A 23,070-nucleotide genomic window follows, 5' to 3' on the forward strand; every position below is an offset into this window, starting at 1 on the left:
AAACTTTATACAGACATACAGAGATATCATTTAGACATTTTGATCTAATCTTATCTAATTTATACAAATAAAAATTTTTAACCTTGCAACCTTAGCACAGACAAAATTGTGGGGATCCCCTGAGATCGTGTGGGGACTCCTTTCTGGATCCTGCACCCCATTTTGTCAACCACTGATGTAGAGTGACATTTTTATGTTGGGAGCCTATTTTGGATCTATTCTGAGGAGTATGCATGGGACAAAACCACAAAACAAATTTTTGTATTTTTTTAAATAAAATAATTTCCTTTTTATGGCCCGCGAGGACTCACTTGACAATAGGCCCTCGTTTGGACACCCCTGCTCTGATCAGTCAACAACAGAGTCCAGTAAAATACTGGTTAGATGCCTTGGTTCAATCAAACCTTTTACTCTTAATCTTTTTACAAAATTTGAATAACTCTTTGAGCTGTAGGTGTTCAAGCTAGTGGACCCAGGACAAAGAAGAGATAGACAAAATACCTTTGGAGTACAGGAACATGTCTCAGTTTATTCAAAAGCTTCACCAGAACCAGGAAAAACAGCCTGCGACCGACTGAGGGTCAGAAACTCCGCCCCCAGTCCAGCCGCTCAAAGATAACAGCGCATGCGCACAACACATCACCCGTTTACATTAATGTAGCTTTGTTGGGTATCCACAGTCTGCCCACTTATTAGAGAGATGTTAGATAAAAAATAAAAATAAAAACTGAACATCATAATTATTTGCAGCATTCTTAGCTAAATAAACTCATTAATCCGGTAAATTCTTTGTGTGGATCACTTCAAGACAGCTAATTAGAAGCTAGATAAAGCTGAAAACATGATTAAAAGTAAGTGGGGTTACTAACAGAAACCTACCATAAGATCCTGTTTCCTGTTTAATTAATTGCTTGTGTCAAATGTGCTTAAACTGATTAGCAATTTATCACCGCCAAACTGTAAAAAAGTTATTAAACACAATATATGAAGGGTTTCACAATTAAAATTAAGCGTATTTTCCATACTGGCACTCACAGACATATGATTGTTGTCAAAGACTGTTGTCCAAAGGAAGATGCAAAGGTAGGGAACTACGTCCCAGGTAGCTGAAGCACTGTGTGTGTGTGTGTGTGTGTGTGTGTGTGTGTGTGTGTGTGTTTGTGTGTGTGTGTGTGTGTGTGTGTGTGTGCGTGCGTGCGTGCGTGCGCGTGCGTGCGTGCGTGCGTGTGTGTGTGTGTGTGTGTGTGTGTGTGTGTGTGTGTGTGTGTGTGCATGCATGCATATCTTTCCACTCACCTGTGGGCCCATTGGGTATCCTGGGTGAGACTGTCCCAGTTGACTCTGCTCTGAGGGACTGCTGCTGGCGTCAGACTGAACCGATCCGTCACGAGCTCCTGACAATTTTCAGGTAGAGAGAAAGAGAGGTAGAAGTGTAAACAAAGACTCGACCTGAGATCAACACAGACGGTATAAGCAGATAAACACACGCTGTGATTTGACAGCACTGAATGGGGGAAGGCGGCAAAGGAGGGGAATTTGTATTTAAGTGCTTTATCAATAACCACTGTAGCACTGAATAAATTACCAACCAGCAGAGAGGCTCATTGATAGTGGATGATGCACACTGGCGGGTCCCCGATGGCCCAGATTACCACAGAGAGATAGAACTCCACCGCAAACGATGGGGTCGTATTATTCAGCCATTTACATCACTGAGCATCACTCATCTAAGCCCGCTCTCCCCTCTGCTCTGAGCCTGCAGCTACGAGACACAATTAGACCTGTTTGCTATGAGGGAAGAGTGGAGCGGAGCAGACAGGGACATGATAATAAGCTTGCTGATGGCTGCAGGGAAAATAAAGGCCACAGATGATTGGTTATCATAGCAATTCCCATCTCACATAATCTCTCAGCAGCAGTCGGTGTGGCCTGCTCTAAAAGCTCTGAAAAGGCTGACTTGACCCTTAAATTTGTACCTCTATGATATCCGCACGATGCCTCAGTGTTGACACAAAGACTTCGCGAGTGCTTCATTTGCTCAATTTGAAGGAACCTTTCAGCGTTTGTGGACCAGGACAACCACGCTTGATTTTCAAAAAGCAGTCCTTTGGCTATAATAAAGTCATGCTGTGTTTCCCCTATGGGAGCGTCAGGGAAGTACTGGGAGGGGAGAAGGTGACAAGGAAAGTACTACAGTACGCTCCCCTCAGCCGCTGTGTCTCCACACAAAATCCGTCCTTTCAGGACTTTGATGAGACGTCTGCATATCTGGACCGCTTTGGCAGTGAGAGATGTCACTGATCAGTGCCAAAAGGTGTCCACGTACATTAATAGCATTTAAAAAGTTTTATTGTGACAAAGTATGCTGTAACTTATTTCATTCAGGCGGTGGGCAGAGTGGCTGTGTGATGTTAAAAGTGGCGTTCAGTGACCAGAGCGCTCATCGTTTTTTACGGTGCTCTGTAGTACACCAGATAACAGCGTAAATGATGGCGTTGTGGGGGAACTTCCATCGCAGTTTTTGGCATTGGACGTTTAGAAACAGAGATTTTAAAGAAGCACAAATGATTCTTTTCTTTTTCTTCCATTCCACTTCACCAACAACTTTTATAGATGCCAGTCGTTTGCATATCTCTAATCTGAGTGACAACCAATCAGCCCAAGTTGACCTGCCCGGCGACTCTACCGGGGCATTTCCAAGTACATCCCCCTTGTGATGTGACGTTCATGAACGAATCAAATCTTTTCAACAGCTCTTCAAAGTGAATGATGAGAGCCGAGTCCTTGTAAAGAATCGTTCGTTCGTTGAGGTAAACGGCTCTTGAATGCTACGAGTCCCGCCACTAAACAACCCAGTTCATGTACTTGGACGATTCCTGAAATGAACCGGAAAAAGATCCTTTAAGGACAGCACACTGAAATGGAGATGTCTGCATGTCGGAAAGGTCCCAGAAGTTCTGATAATGAAAACAGGTCTTTTGAGACAAAATAATTGTCTAAATAGGGGAAATATTGTAAAACGAATCATTAAACTTTTATTGACTTTCCACAAAAGTAAGCAGGCTGACAGAGAGCTGAAATATTTCATGGATTTAAGTTAAGAAGGAGTTGGTTAAGCTGAAGATATTGCCACGTAGAGACAGAATTATTAGTGCTATTATAAATAAGGTCACTCTCTTTTAAACACACTTGATTCAGTAGATCTAGTCAGCTTGAACTTCAGGTCCAACTCAAGTTTTAATTCTTTTTTACTGATTAATGCCAGCTGCTAAAGCTTTAGCCTCAATCTGAGAGAACAAAGCTGTCGTTGTCCTTCGAGCACTTTTGAAGCTTTTAATTTGACGTTTTCATAAAGTGATTTTTTTTTATGTTTTCCACTTTCCCTTTTGAAGGGAAAAAACAGGTCATGAGTGCAATGAGAGAGCTGGTTTTCTGACTCTGAATTAGATTTAAATGTAAGGAAAAGGAGTATTTTTTTTGTAATTTTTACTATTTTAATGATGGTTGGAAAAGTTCAATGCTAAACGTTTAAGCGGCTTCCACACATTTCTCTGGAGGCAGACATTTTAGCTGGAGGTGCACAAACCTCTATGAGAAAATCTGCAAAATTTCGCTTGGAATCAAATGGAATCGGTGCAAACGACACTTTTGCTGCAACTTTCATTAAACGTTTGGTTCACGTAATGCAGCAGCAAATGAATAACAATTCTAAATCATTAATGTCAGCTTACCCCTTTTTACTGAGCTGAGTGGCCTCTTAAAAGTTACCTCACACTTTCTCAATCAATCAATCAATCAAAGCTTTATTTATAAAGCGCCTTCCGCAACCCTGTCAGGAAGCCCAAAGCGCTGAACATGGTACAGTTAAGTAAATATATTGAATAAATCAACAATAAAAGAAATTCAAATTACAAAATACAAAATGGAAATTACAAGATAGATGAAACATTCTGGTAAAGGACAAATGTGTGAAACACATTTGGATTGAGTGGATGGATTGAGTGTACCAATGAAAACTGTGGAATGGATTCAACATAAAAGAGGGCCAAAATCAAACATGTTCTGGAAACGCCAAGCGGAGGAGGTGTGTTTTTAGGTGATTCTTAAAGACTGGCAGAGAAGGGGACAGCCTAACTGAGGGTGGCAACTGGTTCCAGAGTGACGGTGCTAGGACTGAGAAAGCCCGGTCCCCACGGGTACGACACCTAGACCGAGGGACAGCAAGCAGGCCTTGGTCAGAGGAGCGCAGAGCGCGTGATGGGGAGTGTCTTTTCAGGAGTGTGGCTAGATAGGGGGGACCACCACCCTGGAAGAAATGATAAACAAAGGCGAGGATTTTGAATTGTGAGCTGTGAACTTTCTGACCTATGACTAAACTGAGAAAGGCCGCAAAAGTGACTTTTTGAGAATTGTTTTTAAACATGTTTAAAATTTGAAAGCAACTTGTGAGGATGCTTTTTTCACAAATTCTGTTCACGTTAGTAGCTTACAGTCACCGCTCTGCGACAAACTGGCCTTACACAAAGTGATGGTTTGATTTTTTTTTCACAGAGCTGGAAAAGTAACGCCAGCATTTTATGAATACATTTTCATGAGCATCTCCGCCAGAAATGTTGTGGTACTCAGGGTTGCAGTTCATGTGCACTAAAAATGGAAAGAGTCTAAAAGAGCAAAGAGTTCAGTTCAGTAGCATTAATAGTTTCATATAAACAACTTTAAAACTTTCTTTTTATTCAGATCATCTGGGTTTTTATATTCTTTACAAGTAAATTATTTCATTCAGAGCTGTGTGATGAAGCAAACCTTAAAAATGTGTCTTCTCCTTTTAAACGGCACAAAAAGTTAAAATGACTGATGTAATTTATTAGGAAACTGGACAGCATTCATTCGTTTTGTTGCATTCTTGTAAATAAAATCAGATTTTCTTTGGGATTTGAATTTTAAAATTAATTTTTGTACAACTGAGACGTGGGCCTTGAATCCCAGCAAGTAATTTTACAGGCACAAAAATATGGACTTGTTCAAAAAGCAAGTGATCATTATTCAAAAGGGGGACGCCATCTGTACTTTAATGGAGGTGACCCCAAGATTCAAAACCTTCTCAAAAAGTCAACAGAACCTTTCTTTAGAAGTACTGCTGTCCTCATTCAGCAGCTCTTTCTGGAGATACAATCAAACCAAACATGTTGATACACTCTCGAAGGCCACAAAATCTTATTAACTTACATGACGTTGGCAATGAATAAAAAAATAAACGTTATCACTTCTCAATTGTAAGATCAATTTTTCTGAAATGTAAGATCAATTTTTCTTCTTTCTAAGAAGAATAAACCTGTGTGCACTGTGACTTTTTATAAAGGCATGAAAAGGTTCTTTTAGTTAAACTTGCAGGGCAGAGTCACACATAAAAAACTTTGGATTCAGCGGCCTTGCAACTAGATCTCATTGCAAGTCAAGTATATCTATAAAGTACATTTTAAATTCCTCTCCGCCAACTAAAATCATTTCATCTTTGCATAAACTCCAAATAATTGGTGAATGATGTGACCTACCAAATGAACCTCAAGCATTTGATGGTTGATGTGAGAGCCCAAGGGGGAGCCTGCGTTTTCAGCTGGTTTGTACCTCTGGCTCGGTGGCCGTGCTTCTCGATAAAGATTCACATTCTCTCGCTTATCAACCTTGCAATGCCTGGGCTGTTTTGACAACCCAGTCTCTTTTCACCAATTATTTCACCCATTACTGAGCACTTTGTGCCTGGCCCCACCCTGTGCACTCCGTATCTGGAATTAAGATCAACCTAAACCTATCAGAAACACTTTATAGCTGTTTTAGAGTCAGCGTAAAGCTAGGAATCAAGAATTTCAAACATATTTGGAAAAGACTGGACTGGATTATACTGAAGTTTAATTTTAAAGTGAAGTAAAGTAAAAATTTCCCCTGGTAATAGAGGGAGGCAAATAATTGCAAGCAAGCTATGTTTTTGTGTGTTTAGACCTTACCAACTGATGAAAAATCCCTGGGAGCGCATTTTTCGAATGAGTACTTCATCAGATCCCTTTCATTACTGGCAACGAGTGAAGAGGTAAATGTGTAAAACTTTTATGAATGGTGAATGTTTGGTAACTGCATGTTACAAATCAGTAAATGCATTTTGTCCTCACGGGCTTCCGTAGAAGGAAAAATGGCGTCTAATATGGCATCGCCCAGAGACTGAAGCCCAATCCCAATACTCGCACTTCCACACTTGCGCCCTTCAATTGCACAATCCCGGCCAGGGGTGTGAGTGCGTAGGGTGTCCCGATTCTCAACTGCAGAAGTTGAGCCCCTTTTGCACCTTTGATCCGCACTTCACCCTAGTCTACATCAATGTGGACTTGGATTATTACACACAATTCAATGGTGCAAGAGAAAAGGCTCAAGTGCTTTTTCTGAAAGTATGTTTTTCAAATGAAAGTAGTTCATTTTAGGTTCCTATAGTTCATTAATTGATGCTCTGAATGTTTTAGACCAGGGGTAGGCAACCCTGGTCCTAGAGAGCCGCAGCCCTGCTTGTTTTCCAACTATATTTGTTGTTCCGGATGTTGATTACCTGGATCAGGTGTGTTCAGCCAGTTAGAAGATGCAAGTTCTTGCATGGCTGGAAAACATGCAGCACTGTGGCTCTCTAGGACCAGCGTTACCTTCCTTTGTTTAAGACAAAATTCATGTAAATTTAGTTAAACTGATTGCTTGGTTGAAAGTTGTTAATAAAGGATTTTTAAAAAGTAGCACAGCGACCAGCATGTGTTGATGACACAACGCTCCCTGTCCAAATTCGGCAATTATTTGCACACTTGTGTACCATGCATTCGAAGCCTTACTGCACACTTCCTCCAAGTGCACTTCACAGAAGACCGTAGGGCGCAGTGCGAGCATTGGGATTAAGATTTAGACCTGCTGCCTCGTATTTTAGACCCAATTTTTATGGTTATGTAACCGGATTACAGGATACAATAAGATAATTAAAAGAAAAAATAAACAAATGGGCCAATAATTAGGTTCGGGGAGAATTGGAGGTTGTTTAAGAATGACTGGAGTCACGGGTATAGCATGAAACGGTTTATATACTAAATTTTAATAATAATGGGAAATATAACACATAAAGATAACACACAAAAACAGATGAAAACAATCGACAATAGTAAAATGCTCAGTATGAGATTTGATCATATGAGTCACAAGTCAGCCGGCGTCAAGTCAAATCCCCACGCTTGGGGTGAAAGTCAGAGTCCGGTGGTGCGATTTTTTCCTACCGCACCGTTGAGATTGTTCACAGAAGAGAGCAGTCTGCTCTTCAGTTACTTGAGATGTCCTGGTTCGTTCAGTGGTTAAGGCTCGCCATCTCCCTCGTCAGGAAGAAATCCAGTTCTCGTTCCAAGTGAGTGATCATAGGAGTCGGGATCAAACCCAAGGAAAAAAAAAAAACCCAGCCTGTAAACAACAGGACTGTTAGCGAGTTGGCATCGACCCTTCTCGTCACATCACAGCATAAAGTCTTACAGACTTAAACAAATGCTTCACTCTATTGGCATAGCCAATCATGTTTGGGTTCACAGTTCAACTAACATAACATCAATTTGATTGTCTATTAAAATAATTCTCAGTAGCTCTGGAAATATAATTACATATGACAACAATTGTTCAGCTCAATAGGCTCAGTTAGATTCTATTACTCTACACTATTCAACAAGAAATACATTCATGACAACAAGGATACATTTAGTTGTGTTTCTATACAGCATTGTGACACCTTGTATATCTGTAACACAATAAATAAATAAATAAATAAATAAATAAATAAATAAAATGTTCTATAACAAAATTCAACAAAATATAAATTCTGGTCCTTTGGTCCACCTTTGTAAAATAATTCCTCCCTAATCAGTTAGCTTTTATTTATTTTTATTTATCTATTTTTTTTTATTATTAAATGTTTGGTTAAGGGACGCATTGCTAATTCTATGGCGTTAGCTATAACGCCCCTGAGGACTTTGTACATCTAGGCCGTACCACCGTTAACTGGCGGTTTGAGCCGTTAACTCCTGGGAATCCCATATGCCCTACCGCCGTTAACTGGCGGTTTGAGCCGTTAACTCCTATATGCCCTACCACCGTTAACTGGTAGTTTGAGATGTTAACTCCTGGGATCTAACGTCTAGCAGCCCACTGCTGTCACCTCGGTTGCTGTAATTAGCTTTTTGAATTTAATAATTTACTGAATTTAATCTCATTCACTCACCAACGCGCTCCAACGGTTCCCTCCTACAGAGGATTGGTTCACTCTGTCGTCTCCACACAAATCTATAAGAATGGAATTAATTTGATAAGCTATTTAAGTTTCCTTTTTTTTTTAAGTTGCATCGTTAGCTTTTTCTCTTCTTTTTTCTTTACTCACCGCGTTGGTTCCAAGTTCCTAGCTCTTATTAGAAGGAGTCAAGTCCGCCTCTCCCTCTATCTATGCGGCACCCAAATCAGGGTTCTTCACGGCCTCGACCGTTGTTTTTTTTTCTCTCTCTCTCTCTCTCTCTCTCTAACCGCTCAGTCTTTGCTTTCTGTATCTGCGTGCTGCACAGCCGTTTGTCTCTCCTCTCGCTCAGCTGCGTCGCACGGTTTTATTTCGCGGAGGCGGGACTTATTTCTCTCAGCCAATGAAATTTCAGATTCCCACCTGGACCAATAGTATACAGCTTTCCTCTTCTGTTTCTGTTAGGGATGTTCAAGATTCTTGTTTTAACCGATGTTTAATATTAAACTCGTTATTTTAGTTATTCACCCTTCCAATAATTCATTATGAAATTATCTATTAGTTAATTAGATATCTATTAATTAGTATTGTTAATTTCCTTAATTTATATTTTATATTTTATCTAAATTGAGGATGGATCATATTAGTAAGCCAATTAGTTAATACCTCATTAAGGTTCTAGCTTCTGGGTTACATCCTCCCCCATTAAATATCATGCACGTCCCTGTGCATTGTTTCTACGGGGTACACAACTTCTTGAGTAAGAGAGTCAATAAAAGCTTTATTAAGTCCTTGGAAAAGGGACCTAACTACGGTCACTAGTGGATTGCCCAATTGAGAGTAAGTTAGTCTTTGAGGAGGCTGACTGCTTCGTTCAGATCTCCTGACATACATCTCTGGTTGCACAGTATCATGCTCATCCGTTTCGGTTTGATTCTCAACTGAGACAGGACGAAGTGAGCTCTCTGTTTCCGACAGAGCTGATGAGCTATTCTCTAAGACTTTGGTCTTTTCAGATGTATGTGTCTGATCGTGTATGATGGGTTCAAAACTTACATCACGTTGCTGCGACTTTAGGACACCATCCAATTGAGGTAGGTTTGTGTTAGTTTCATCCCCCGTTTCTACGTCAGGTAAGTATACTTCGTTTTTTTTCGTTTTTTCAGGTAAGTATGTTGCTGCTTCTTTCACTCTTTCAGGTAAGAATGTCGCAGTTTCACTCATTCTGTCAGGTAAGAATGTTTCGGTGTTGATGCCTTTGTCAAGTAAGGACAATTCAGCATTTTCATTACCAGCTAAGGTTGGTTCCTTGCGATCCCCTGTGTGTAAGGATAGTGTGTTTTGTTGTTGAATATTATTTACCGGTCCTGAATCTGCTATGAGTTCCCTATTTGGCAAGGTGACCGCTATTTGATAGGATGGTCGGTTTAGCACTTGTGGAAGATCAGAGTAATAAAACTCATCTACCTCTTCGTCAAGTGGCTCATCTGGGTCAGGTTCTAAGGCTGAACTCTGTCTTGTATGAGGTCTGCTAGGTTTCGTAACGCGTTCTGTTTCATTTTCTAATGAAGAGAGAAAACCACAAGGCAGTAAAAGATCTCTGTGGAGTGTTCTGTTGGGTCCTTCTCCGTTCTCTGGTTTTACAGTGTATACTGGCAAGTTTTCCATCTGTTTGAGAACTATATACACTGTTTGCTCCCATTTGTCTGCTAATTTATGCTTTTCTCTTAAGCGAAGATTTCGGACTAAAACACGATCTCCCACACCTAGTGTGGACTCGCGAATGTTTCTGTCGAACCGTTCTTTGTTCTTCCTCGCTGTTTTTTGAGAGTTTTTTATGACAATGTCATAACTCTGTTCCAGATGACTCTTCAGTTCTTTAACATACTGAGAATGAGTTATAGAGGGCTTGTTCAAATGCGGTAACCCAAAGGCAATATCTATAGGCAACCGAGGCTGCCTACCGAACATTAGCTCGTAGGGAGAGTATCCCGTCACGTCATTTTTTGTACAATTGTACGAGTGAGTAAGTGGTTTTACAAAATCGCGCCAGTGATGTTTCTCAGTGGCTTGTAAAGTTCCCAACATGCTGAGTAATGTACGATTGTACCGTTCAACGGGGTTGCCACGAGGGTGATAAGGGCTCGTTCTGACTTTACGGATACCAAGTAAAGAACAAAGTTCCTTGATTGTACGTGATTCGAAATCCCGTCCCTGATCACTATGAAGACGCTCAGGAAACCCGTAGTGGACTAAAAAATGTTCCCACAGGTTCTTCGCGACAGTGGTGGCTTTCTGATCTTTGGTTGGGATGGACACTGCATACTTTGTAAAATGGTCTGTAATCACTAAGACATCTTTAGTGTTCTTACTGTCTGGTTCTATGGAGAGAAAATCCATGCAAACTAACTCCATAGGTCTGGTGGTGGTAATACTCACCATTGGAGCAGCTTTGTCAGGGAGGGCCTTCCGACGGATACATCTTTCGCAAGTTTTAACTTTGATTTCGATATCACTAGCCATTCTTGGCCAGTAAAAACGGGACCGAATGAGATCTGTCGTACGTTCAACCCCAAGATGCCCCATATCATCATGTAGGCTTTGCATGACTGTTGAACGTAATGAATCAGGCAAGACTAACTGCAATGATGTCTCTGGTCCTAATTGGCGTCTCCGGTACAGTAAATCATTTTGAAACTCAAACCGTTTCCACTCTCTCAAAAGGTTAAGAACCACCGGGGGTTCTGCAATAGTATCAGTTGGCGGTTTATTGTCAGTCATAAGCAGCTGAATGACTCGGCCAATGGTTGGATCTTTCCTCTGCAAGGAGACAAGGTCAGCATGGTTATACTTGGGCACAGCAAAGAAACTGTCACTATTGTCTTCCAACTGGAATAGGTCTGGAATGGCCGCTGCAGACATGGCAAGTGACTGAACTAAACCACAAGGAGAATCAGTCTCATCCAAGACCATGTGCTTTTGGCATGTTGCCTTCACTGCTTCGGCTTGAAGTTGAAGCTCGACTTCTTTGACAGAGGATAAAAGATGAGATCGGAACTCATCTAGTCGTTGGCATTCCTCAGTGAATTTTGAGTTGTCTTCAGGTTTATCATGCAGCCTCCTAGACAGGCCATCCGCGTCAACGTTCTGTGTACCTGCACGGTATCTGATGTCAAAATTATAGGTGGACAACGCAGCTAGCCAACGATAGCTCGTTGCATCGAGTTTTGCCGTTGTTAAGAGGTAAGTTAACGGATTATTATCAGTAATGACAGTGAATGTGTTCCCATACAAATAGTCATGAAACTTATCTGTTAGGGCCCACTTTAAGGCTAGAAACTCCAACTTGTGCGCAGGGTACCTAGTTTCACTAGAGCTTAAACCGCGACTTGCATAAGCGATTACCTGTGTGACACCGTTTTGCACTTGGTATAGCGCTGCACCGAGTCCGGTCGTACTAGCATCTGTGCGTACTAGATATGGGAGTTTTGCGTCAGCGTAGCCAAGAACTGGCGAAGTGGTAAGTTTTTCAATAATAGTTTGAAAGGACTTCTCACAGTCTTGGCTCCAACGATTCCCAAAGGGTTCTTTGGGGTTCAAGTACTTTGATCTACATGGTGGTGTTTTAAAGTTTTTCCGTTTGGGTGGATAACCAGCCGTGAGAGATGTTAGTGGCTTGACAATATTTGAGTAATCTTTAACGAAGCGTCGGTAATAACCGGTAAATCCTAAGAAAGATTGGAGTTCCTTCAAAGTCTGAGGCTTCGGCCATGTTTTGAGTGCTTCCACCTTATCTGGATCGGTTTTTATGCCATCTCGAGATACTATATGTCCAAGATAACGCACAGATGTCTGGAAAAAACGACACTTATCTGGTGATAGCTTGAGTCCGTATTCTCTAAGCCGTTCAAGAACGTGAGAAAGTCTGGTTTCGTGTTCTTCCAAGGAGTTGGAAAAGACGATCAAGTCGTCTAGGAAAACTAACACTTCCTTCAGATTAATGTCCTTCATACACTTTTCCATAACCCGTTGGAAAGTGCTTGGAGCATTTGTTATTCCTTGTGGCATACGGTTAAATTCATAAAACCCAAACGGGCAAACAAAAGCAGTTTTAGGTTTATCCTTTTCACACATCTCTATTTGATAGTAACCTGACTTGAGGTCCATCACAGAAAACCACTGTGATCCAGCGAGAGCAGAAAAGGACTCCTCCAAGTTAGGCAGGGCATATGCGTCGCGAATGGTTTGCAGATTAAGCTTTCTATAGTCTATACATAGACGTACCTCACCATTCTTTTTCCGAACTACCACTATTGGTGAGGCAAATGGAGACTCCGACTCTCTTATTATACCGGTTTCCAAGAGGGCTTCCAAATGTTTTCTCACGGCTTCATAATCATGTGGATGGATCGGCCGAGATTTCTGTTTGAATGGGGTCTCGTCTTTTAAGTTGATGTGATGTCTTATCTGTTGTGTATGACCAAAATCAAGATCGTGGTGCGAAAACACATCGGAGTAAGTGTTAAGTTTGTTGGTGATCCTCCCTTTCCATTCTTCGGACAAGGGCGAAGTACCGAAGTCAAAACTGAGAGGAGGGTTTGAAGGTGAAGTCTGTTGCTGCGAACTACACGCCGCAAGTACTTTCTGATCACTTTTGTCAGGTTCTGGATATGGCATAACACGATCGGCTTTAACTAACTCAGCGATCACACAGTTAGTGGGTAATGTGATGTCATGGTTAGTTTCGTTTCTTAGTACAACAGGTACTTTGTATGGACCATGTGAAGGTAAGGAAATGAGGCAACAGTCTACAATTATACCCCCTGGTAGAGAACCATTGGTGGGTTGTTCAATGAGTGCATAAGGCTCATGCTTGTTTTGGCTGGGTTGCATAAACCCTTCTAGTAACAGTTTTTTATTTGCAGGGAGAACTTCTTGGGTTCTCCCTCGAAGCTTCACCACACCAACTCGTCCATCTTTGCTTTGTTTTTTTCTGACTGCTAAGGCTTTTAGCACGTGTTGGTACCCATAAGAGAGTGCCTTGGAATCAGGTAAGTTATTGGCAGACAATTGCTCATACAAAGGATCGAGTGTGTTTGTGCCAATGAGTAGTGGTGTATCAGAGTTTGAGCTTATATCCGGAACCACTAACGCAAGGGTAGGTAACTCAAGTCCAGACTGATCGAGCTCTTTTGGAAATGTGACACTTATCTCTATGTATCCTAAATAAGGAACTGCTTGACCGTTTGCACCCTCGACTTCTAACAGATTACTGATGGGTTTAATTGAGAGGTCAGGTAAGTGTTCTTGGTAAAAAGAATTGGCAATGGTGGTTACCTGGGACCCTGAATCCAGTAAACAATTACATTCAACACTGTTAACTGAGACTGTAGCTGTGCATCGCCCACCCACTAATCTTTTGGGAAGTTTTGGCACTGAATGAGCATGAACTGGCTTGCAAAAAAGTCTCTCTGTCCTTTCCTTAGAGGGACTTGGTTCTACTTTAGCACCTATCTGTCCCACGATAGGAGCTTCTACCGGTTTAAAGGAGGAGACTGAGCAATTGGCTTTGACATCTCCCACTCGCGCTGCTTCTGTCTAAGAGCAAGTCTTTTAGTTGCAACTAGTGCTGGATTTGGCTCGTTGCTACAGCTAGAAGCTATGTGCCCATCTTCTCCGCACTTAAAACAGTATCCAGGCTTTGGTCTGGGCACCACTGCTGTTATCTGCTGAATCTGTTTGGGCTCATCTGGAATTTTAGTCCCCACACGGGGTTTTGACTCTTTTTGAGTTTTCTTTGCCTTTTTATCTGTGTTGTTAACCTTAAGCTGTGCAATTTGGCTCCTGAGCTCAGCGATTTGTTTGCGTAAGTCATCACAGTTATCATCTATTTCCAGTTCACAAGTGTTTTTACTCTGAGAGCATGTTGTTTGCACATTTGAATACACTCTAGTTCGTTGTGCCCCTAAGTGTTGTTTCATGCGTGCTGCTTTAGTAGCCTGTTTGTCTTCTTCAGTGCGCAGTTTGAGGAGAAGTGCTGTAAAATGAGGCGGGTTGTCTTTCTTTTGTTCGAGTTGCAGGTTTGAAATCAGCGAGCTGTCCCAACAGCCTCTGCAAAACTGCTTGAGCAGCTGCTGGTCGGCGTCACTGGAGGAAATTCCATTCCTCTGAATAACTAGGTTTAACAAGGTGTATAACCTCTGAAAGTAATCGGAAGGTTTTTCACCACTGTCCTGGTTTGTGTTTAAAAAGCGAGCAAAGAGCTCGTCGCCGTCTTCGACAGCTGCGTAAGCTGAATCGAGATGTTCAAGGTACGTTTCCGGGTCGGATTTTGGACTAAGAGCTTTAACGATGCTCGCTGCTGGGGCTGACAGACTCTCCACGATTCTTCGTACAATTTGGGACTTGGTGAGTGAAGGATCATTTATGCATAACACTACACTACTACGCCAAGTATCATAGTCAGTTTCAAAAGAAGGGTGTGGAACTCGCCCTGAGAACGGTTTTAGTCTGTATTGTGAAGTAGGCGGAGGGATAACCTCACTGCTTTTAACAATGTGTTCCACAATAACTCGCTGAACCTCAGGTGTGTTTAAAAGATTTGGTGGAATGCAAGGGTTTTGTTTTCCAGTCTCTGTAGGTGGACAATTGTCCTTTGAGTTGTTCATATAGTTAACTTCTGGTGTTAAAGGCAGGGAATATGTAACTTGGTCACTATGGAGCATTGGCTCTGGTTCAGTGACTGGTTCAGATGCATGGGTATCCCTTCCTAAAGATTCCCCAATTTTTGCCAGTTCCTCCATTAGAAGGTCTTTAAATGATTGATTGCTACGCGCAGCTATGTCCCTGAGCTCTGACAGATAGGCATCAGTGGCAGATGTGCTAGTTTCTAGACTGTACGCGCTGGCTAGGTCTTGAATATGGAAGAAAACATCTGGGTTCCTAGTACAAGGTTTGTCATAGGGTAAACATTGTTTCTTTAATTCCTTAACAGTGGCTTCATGTTGAAACTCCACAATAATCTGATCACAGTTTGGTAACTTAATGCGCCTGTTAACTGGTCCGAATCCTTCCATAAACCCAAAGACTTCGTTATCAAGGTCTGTATCAGTTAACCCACTGATTAAAACAGCATTTGAAACTTTGACCTTTTCTGTTTTCACAACTTCCATTTTAAAACACTCAAAAGTACCAATAATGCCAAAATGGCAAACCACTGTGACCTCCAGGCACTCTTATGATGTCAGTCAATGGTTAGCTAAGGTAACAACTCTACAATTCTCCTGGCTGGCTCGCCAAGTTTTATGTAACCGGATTACAGGATACAATAAGATAATTAAAAGAAAAAATAAACAAATGGGCCAATAATTAGGTTCGGGGAGAATTGGAGGTTGTTTAAGAATGACTGGAGTCACGGGTATAGCATGAAACGGTTTATATACTAAATTTTAATAATAATGGGAAATATAACACATAAAGATAACACACAAAAACAGATGAAAACAATCGACAATAGTAAAATGCTCAGTATGAGATTTGATCATATGAGTCACAAGTCAGCCGGCGTCAAGTCAAATCCCCACGCTTGGGGTGAAAGTCAGAGTCCGGTGGTGCGATTTTTTCCTACCGCACCGTTGAGATTGTTCACAGAAGAGAGCAGTCTGCTCTTCAGTTACTTGAGATGTCCTGGTTCGTTCAGTGGTTAAGGCTCGCCATCTCCCTCGTCAGGAAGAAATCCAGTTCTCGTTCCAAGTGAGTGATCATAGGAGTCGGGATCAAACCCAAGGAAAAAAAAAAAACCCAGCCTGTAAACAACAGGACTGTTAGCGAGTTGGCATCGACCCTTCTCGTCACATCACAGCATAAAGTCTTACAGACTTAAACAAATGCTTCACTCTATTGGCATAGCCAATCATGTTTGGGTTCACAGTTCAACTAACATAACATCAATTTGATTGTCTATTAAAATAATTCTCAGTAGCTCTGGAAATATAATTACATATGACAACAATTGTTCAGCTCAATAGGCTCAGTTAGATTCTATTACTCTACACTATTCAACAAGAAATACATTCATGACAACAAGGATACATTTAGTTGTGTTTCTATACAGCATTGTGACACCTTGTATATCTGTAACACAATAAATAAATAAATAAATAAATAAATAAATAAATAAAATGTTCTATAACAAAATTCAACAAAATATAAATTCTGGTCCTTTGGTCCACCTTTGTAAAATAATTCCTCCCTAATCAGTTAGCTTTTATTTATTTTTATTTATCTATTTTTTTTTATTATTAAATGTTTGGTTAAGGGACGCATTGCTAATTCTATGGCGTTAGCTATAACGCCCCTGAGGACTTTGTACATCTAGGCCGTACCACCGTTAACTGGCGGTTTGAGCCGTTAACTCCTGGGAATCCCATATGCCCTACCGCCGTTAACTGGCGGTTTGAGCCGTTAACTCCTATATGCCCTACCACCGTTAACTGGTAGTTTGAGATGTTAACTCCTGGGATCTAACGTCTAGCAGCCCACTGCTGTCACCTCGGTTGCTGTAATTAGCTTTTTGAATTTAATAATTTACTGAATTTAATCTCATTCACTCACCAACGCGCTCCAACGGTTCCCTCCTACAGAGGATTGGTTCACTCTGTCGTCTCCACACAAATCTATAAGAATGGAATTAATTTGATAAGCTATTTAAGTTTCCTTTTTTTTTTAAGTTGCATCGTTAGCTTTTTCTCTTCTTTTTTCTTTACTCACCGCGTTGGTTCCAAGTTCCTAGCTCTTATTAGAAGGAGTCAAGTCCGCCTCTCCCTCTATCTATGCGGCACCCAAATCAGGGTTCTTCACGGCCTCGACCGTTGTTTTTTTTTCTCTCTCTCTCTCTCTCTCTCTCTAACCGCTCAGTCTTTGCTTTCTGTATCTGCGTGCTGCACAGCCGTTTGTCTCTCCTCTCGCTCAGCTGCGTCGCACGGTTTTATTTCGCGGAGGCGGGACTTATTTCTCTCAGCCAATGAAATTTCAGATTCCCACCTGGACCAATAGTATACAGCTTTCCTCTTCTGTTTCTGTTAGGGATGTTCAAGATTCTTGTTTTAACCGATGTTTAATATTAAACTCGTTATTTTAGTTATTCACCCTTCCAATAATTCATTATGAAATTATCTATTAGTTAATTAGATATCTATTAATTAGTATTGTTAATTTCCTTAATTTATATTTTATATTTTATCTAAATTGAGGATGGATCATATTAGTAAGCCAATTAGTTAATACCTCATTAAGGTTCTAGCTTCTGGGTTACAGTTACATGTTACAAAGCTGCCAATATTTCAACAACTGGGTGTCATTTAATTCATTTTCAACAACATTTAGATGGGTGTTTCCAGAGATTATCAGTACAAAAAAATACATATTGTCTCTTTAATGCTTGATAACCAATCAGATTCCAATCATTTCCTTCACCTTACTTGTATTTACTTCAATCCAAACTTCCAAGCAGACTCTTAAAATGCAGCAGCTGATGTTGATAACAATAACTTAAAAGGCTGCAAATTACCCAATTATCAACGTAACAAAGTCAATTGCCAAAATGAGGATTTTCAACTCATAACAGTAGAACAAAAACAAGTAAAATCATCAATAAGCTCCAGACAACACGGCTGTTGACTTTAGTTAAGATATTGGCTGTGAATAATGTATTTTATCCAATAAGCAGTGAGACAGACCCACTGAGTAACGATTCCTTGATGCCATTCATCATCACACCTTCTCACCATAACTTGGAAGCTTTCACCCCCTTGCAAATATCTGTAAAGTTAACATGTTTATCACGGGAGGAAAAAATCAATAATAAATAAATACACATGCACATCCACTCCCAAAGGATTTGTGTAATTTGTTTAACCATATTAAATAGCTGACTGCAGAAATACCCAGGGAGTCAATCTTCAATTCTTCTTTTTTATTACTAGAATCTTTGTACATGCTTTGCTTTTCCTTTCTTTAAAAAAAATCTACTTATCCAAAGTGAATGATTCTCTAATGTAATTCCAGATGGAGATTAATACTGCATACAGACTGGGGTATTAAAAAAAAGAAGAAAAATACCTCGATCAAACCTTTACTCAAAAGAAATGCCTTTGATGTGGTGATTATACACAGGTCACACAGTGGATAAAATGGAATGAATGGATATATTGATGTGAGGGGAGATGAAAGAAGAGGCCAAAGGGATGAAAGAAGAGGCGACGCACATTCAGCATAGCTTTACATTTATGTAGGACATTCAGGCTACATCTCTTTTTTTTAATTTCCAGAGCAGTTGCTGTTGTAGTACAAGTACCCTTAAATCACAACTTTATTCTGAGCAAATAAAGCACCCTTTAGCTCTTGAATGTACATATGTGTACGCCTTCACGACCTTGACTCGGAGAAATAAAACGTGTCTGATTCAATCCAGACTCACTGACATTTTCAGAGAAAACACTCTTTTATGTAAGTTAACTAATAATATTATTAGAGAGCAACCGGTCTAGTTTAATGTGACTTATGTCAGGGAAATGTTGCCAATATCTTCAGCCAAATAAATCCTCTTTCATTGATCACCAAAGTGGCCACTGGAGAGCGACTTTCAATGAACCACAAGGCAGAAGGTCTTTATGTGTTGTGTGTGAGTGAAGGGGGTGCAAAGAGCTATATTTACTTGACTTTATTCGGTCTGTCTTAATGCAGGGTGCCCCAAGGACTACACCACTAAACAATTAGCCTGGATTTCATAAAGCAATCAGCATGCCACCTTGTCTAATGCAACCGCTTCGCACATTGACAGTCTGTATGAAATGGTGTTATTGAAAGCTTTGTGCTCGCGTTAGCTTTCACCTCGGTGCATTTATGAATCAATTTTTGTCCATAACAGAAGCTTTAACACTTAAGCTATTTTAGTGGAAATGCATTATGTAAGTTGTTAAATGTAGGAGAGGGGCCTGGTAACGATTCGGGCTATTCAGAATACAGCCAGCCCCCATTTTTATAATGGGCCTTTTGAAAACGTCTGGGTGAGTGCGTGTGCTTGCCACTAAGATGTGTTCAGTCATTTTTCTGTTGAAATGGAACCATAAATAATTCTGTATTTAACAGGATTTAAGAATGTGATTTAATTACATCCTTGATTATACATTTTACTGAATGAAAGGCAGAAAAAGCGCTACATAAAAATGCGTTTTTTAATCACCCAAAGCATGCTGTGGTGCTGATTTGGGGCATCGATGTTTGGCAGGAATTTGTAAGCTGTTGGAGCGTAACGAATGGGCCCAGACAGACAACAGGCCACATCATACACAAAGTTTAATTCCATCGATACACGACCAATTGTCCCAGATTGTTTGGACATTGATTTTGTTAATACCACTGGGGCAGCTGATGCTGGGAGAGATGGACCACTTTTACTGTCATGCTTGTCTCTCAAGCGGTGTGAAATACAAACCACAACAAAGCGTCACAAAAAGACAAAAGCAGCCAACAATACGAAGCTTTCGAGTGATTTGCTTAACTCCTGGTAGAATGCAAGAGAGCCAAAATCACCGGTGATTTAGCTCAGTTTCATTACCCCACCAAAGCCCTCAACAATAACACGGGGCATAATCTGCTGCCAATAACTGCAGGTGCTCTTAGTCAGATGGCTCCCTACGGACTGAAGTAATACTCTGTTTAGAGGCTAAGGTGGAGAGGCTGCTTGGGATAGGTCAATAGTGTTTCTGGGGATAGAAAATCACCAGAGACCGACTTTTGAGTGTCTGCCTATAACACTATTAGCTACATTATGGCCACCACTGCTGCAGGCAGAGCTGTCATTTCCTTAATTAAGAGTACCGCATGGGGCAAGAGGGAGAAGACGCCACGGCGACTTCCCTGAGCCTCCGACATTAAAACCCAACTCCTCACCGTGCAGGGGTGCAGACCTTACAGGGGAGGAAAAATCCATCTCATTCATTATTCTGGCTCAAAGTGGAATTATGGAGTTAGGGAATTACACAGGAGGTGGTGCCATGAAGTGTGCAGAACAGAAAGGATTTTACACCTCAGCAGTTCTGTGACTATTTCTGAGGTGATCGTTAAGCCTCGAGCAGAGGAGAGAAGACTCGGAGGACGGAGGGAGAAGAGGAATGACGGGCTACGAGAAAATGGATGTAATAAAGTTTACATGTATCTGCTGGTGGGCGGTTTTAAATGAAAACTACAGAAAAAAGTCCACTTCAAAAGGTAGCTGTGAGTTTCTGGTGGATGAATGGAGAATCTGCATGCAAACAACGCTCACAGTGGTAAGGGTCGTGTTCTCCAACACTTGACTCTCGCTCACGGCCACGGGTCTTCATGGAAACTCTGTAGACGAGTACTCTCTGGCACAGAGAGTGCTCTGCCACAGCTCTTACCTGTCTCTCCCTTGATGTTGGAGAGGAACTGATGGCAGCACAAGCACAAGAGAGACCAGAGGGAGGTAAATAGGTGAGAAGAGGCAATACCCATTTCAAAGGTCAAGAAGAAGGGATGGTGTGATGGCGAGAGGAAGATGAAGGAGGGAAAGGGGGTTTTGTGCTCATCCTCACAGGGGACTTTGGACACTTTGCACATGAGCACATCTGTTACGGAGCGTCCGGCTCATTCCCGAAGCAATGTCAACCTGATTAACTCAGGGATGAAAGAGGCAAATATTCCTCATCCTTTTACAGGCACGAGTGAAGGTGGGGCACTGGGATGAAGACTAGCTTTAGAGAGCTGTAAGCCTTTTAGGAGATGCCTGCTTCACTATTGCTCTTCCCCCTAAATTACTTAAATGATATTTGCTGTAAATAGGATTCTGCTGCCTGCAGCCCACAACCCAGTGATGAAAAAGGCCTTCCTCTCACTCTGTGTCACAGACCGCTCCTTTGTCTGTATGGAAACTCATAGATCTTGTGACAAAAGCTTTTCACGGAAATAAAATAAAATAATTTAAACTCCACCTCTTTCATGTGAGAGATTTTAGATGTTTTCTGTTTCCTGTTGTAAAATTACTCATCATATTTAGAATGTTTGCCATTTTTAACATTGTGGATGTGCGCGGCAGTCGCATCGCAGCTGAACCTCATCGTGTTTTACTGTTAAGCATACCTGAAACCACCAATCATAATCGTTCTTAATCAGTTTGCAGAAGCAAAGTTGTTTTTTGAACTTTGTTGGCTGTTTAATGCATCGATAAACTTCACCACATTAGCTACACCAGTCAGATGCGGCACTTTTGACCAATAGGAAGCCTAAGTCACACCCATCTACTTCCGGACCACAGGTCCCTAGAAGACAGAAAAAAATGAATGCAAGTCAATGGGGCTAAAAACTGTTATGTGCCATCGATTTCACATGTGATGTCCGTGAAATTTAAAGACACATTTTGATGCCAATAAAGCGCTTATTTTCAAACCGCGGGACACGTAATTTTAGATTTTGTGTGAAAATAAGTCCAGGGCTACAAATGCGCATCACCGAAGTGACAACATTAAACCAGACAGAGAAAATCAGAGGAAAAATGGCTGTAAGTTCATCGAACTTCTAATCCTTCCTTCAGAAAGACCACCATAAATCTGACCGTGTGGTAAGCAGCTACGCTAGGGGAGAGGAGATTATGTAGTGTGATTTATAGTCATGCTAATTACGAACTTTTACAAGCTGATAAATCTCAAAGTACATGACCGGCGTGGTCGAAACACGCATCATTACTTTCATTTACATTGAAGTACAACATGTGTGCAATCCGGGGCGTAAGGCAAAGCAGACTCAAAAATAGCCCTTTTAGCCCCGTTTACTTTCATTTTTTTAGTTATTCCGGGGACCCATGAGCCAACCGGAAAGGTCTATGGTTTAAGAGTGTGCCTCAGTAGAGGGCTTAACCCTTCAGCGATTGGATTAAAAGTTTGAAGCTAGCATGGGGATGCAAATGGAGGTGATGAAACCTTTGTCAGAAGGAGACATCTGAAGGAACTTTCAAAGGTTTTCAAAGGTATCATGTTGGATTGTAGATGTTGTGGACTAATTATTTAATTGAAGGACATTAATTGTACTCAAATGCATACGTTTGTTGCGTACAACAGCAAACGAGCAACAAGCAGTAAAACTTCAAAGGCCTATTGTAATTTTCTCTGTTTATTATTGTTATTCTTTATAGAAAGGAACCTTAATCAAATTCAGAAAGTCACCAAATTTTGCCCAAACGTAGATTGTGCATAAAAATGGCTCGGCAGTGCCCCATAGAAGTGGAAAAATCAGCACCCTAAAGTACCTTTTTATTAGTAGAGTTATGAAAGTTGATACACTTGTAGTACTCCCCAAGACCCAGAGAAAAGGCATGGTCAAAATCAACCAGGAGGACGGCCATGCTTGATTAAAAAAAATGCTATTTTGGCTCTGAAATGTTTGTTTGTAATGTCTGCATTTGAATACACAACAACATTATTGTACTTTTGTTATTATTTTTCTTCTTGCTTTTCTGTAAGTGTATCCGCTGCTGTAAAGAGTGAATTTCCCCATTGTGGGATTAACAAAGTCTATTCTATTCTACTGTAACTGCACTCTTTTGGATGTGACAAGACAGATTTGTGTTTGAGATGGTTCGGTTCTGGTAATGATATGTGGCTTAGAATGGTGACTTAGACATAATTTTGCATTTGTGAGTGGTGCAACAAGATCCTTTACTGTGTCTAAGGTTATGATTGCATCATGATGCAAAAAAGGCTGATTTGACC

General features: G+C 41.0%; 1 protein-coding gene across 3 annotated transcripts in view; it reads right to left on the reverse strand.

The window, feature by feature from the left end:
* pou6f2 (POU class 6 homeobox 2) overlaps window positions 1-23,070 on the reverse strand; it is a 110,455-nt gene that overhangs the window by 72,950 nt on the left and 14,435 nt on the right. For all 3 annotated transcript variants that reach the window (XM_054751457.2, XM_070553106.1, XM_015954702.3), the window contains one exon: window positions 1,297-1,394. In XM_054751457.2, coding sequence (XP_054607432.1) covers window positions 1,297-1,394 — 98 coding nt within the window. The remainder of the gene's footprint in view (window positions 1-1,296; window positions 1,395-23,070) is intronic.

This window comes from Nothobranchius furzeri, chromosome 7 (assembly GCF_043380555.1).
Source record: "Nothobranchius furzeri strain GRZ-AD chromosome 7, NfurGRZ-RIMD1, whole genome shotgun sequence".
NCBI lineage: Eukaryota > Metazoa > Chordata > Actinopteri > Cyprinodontiformes > Nothobranchiidae > Nothobranchius > Nothobranchius furzeri.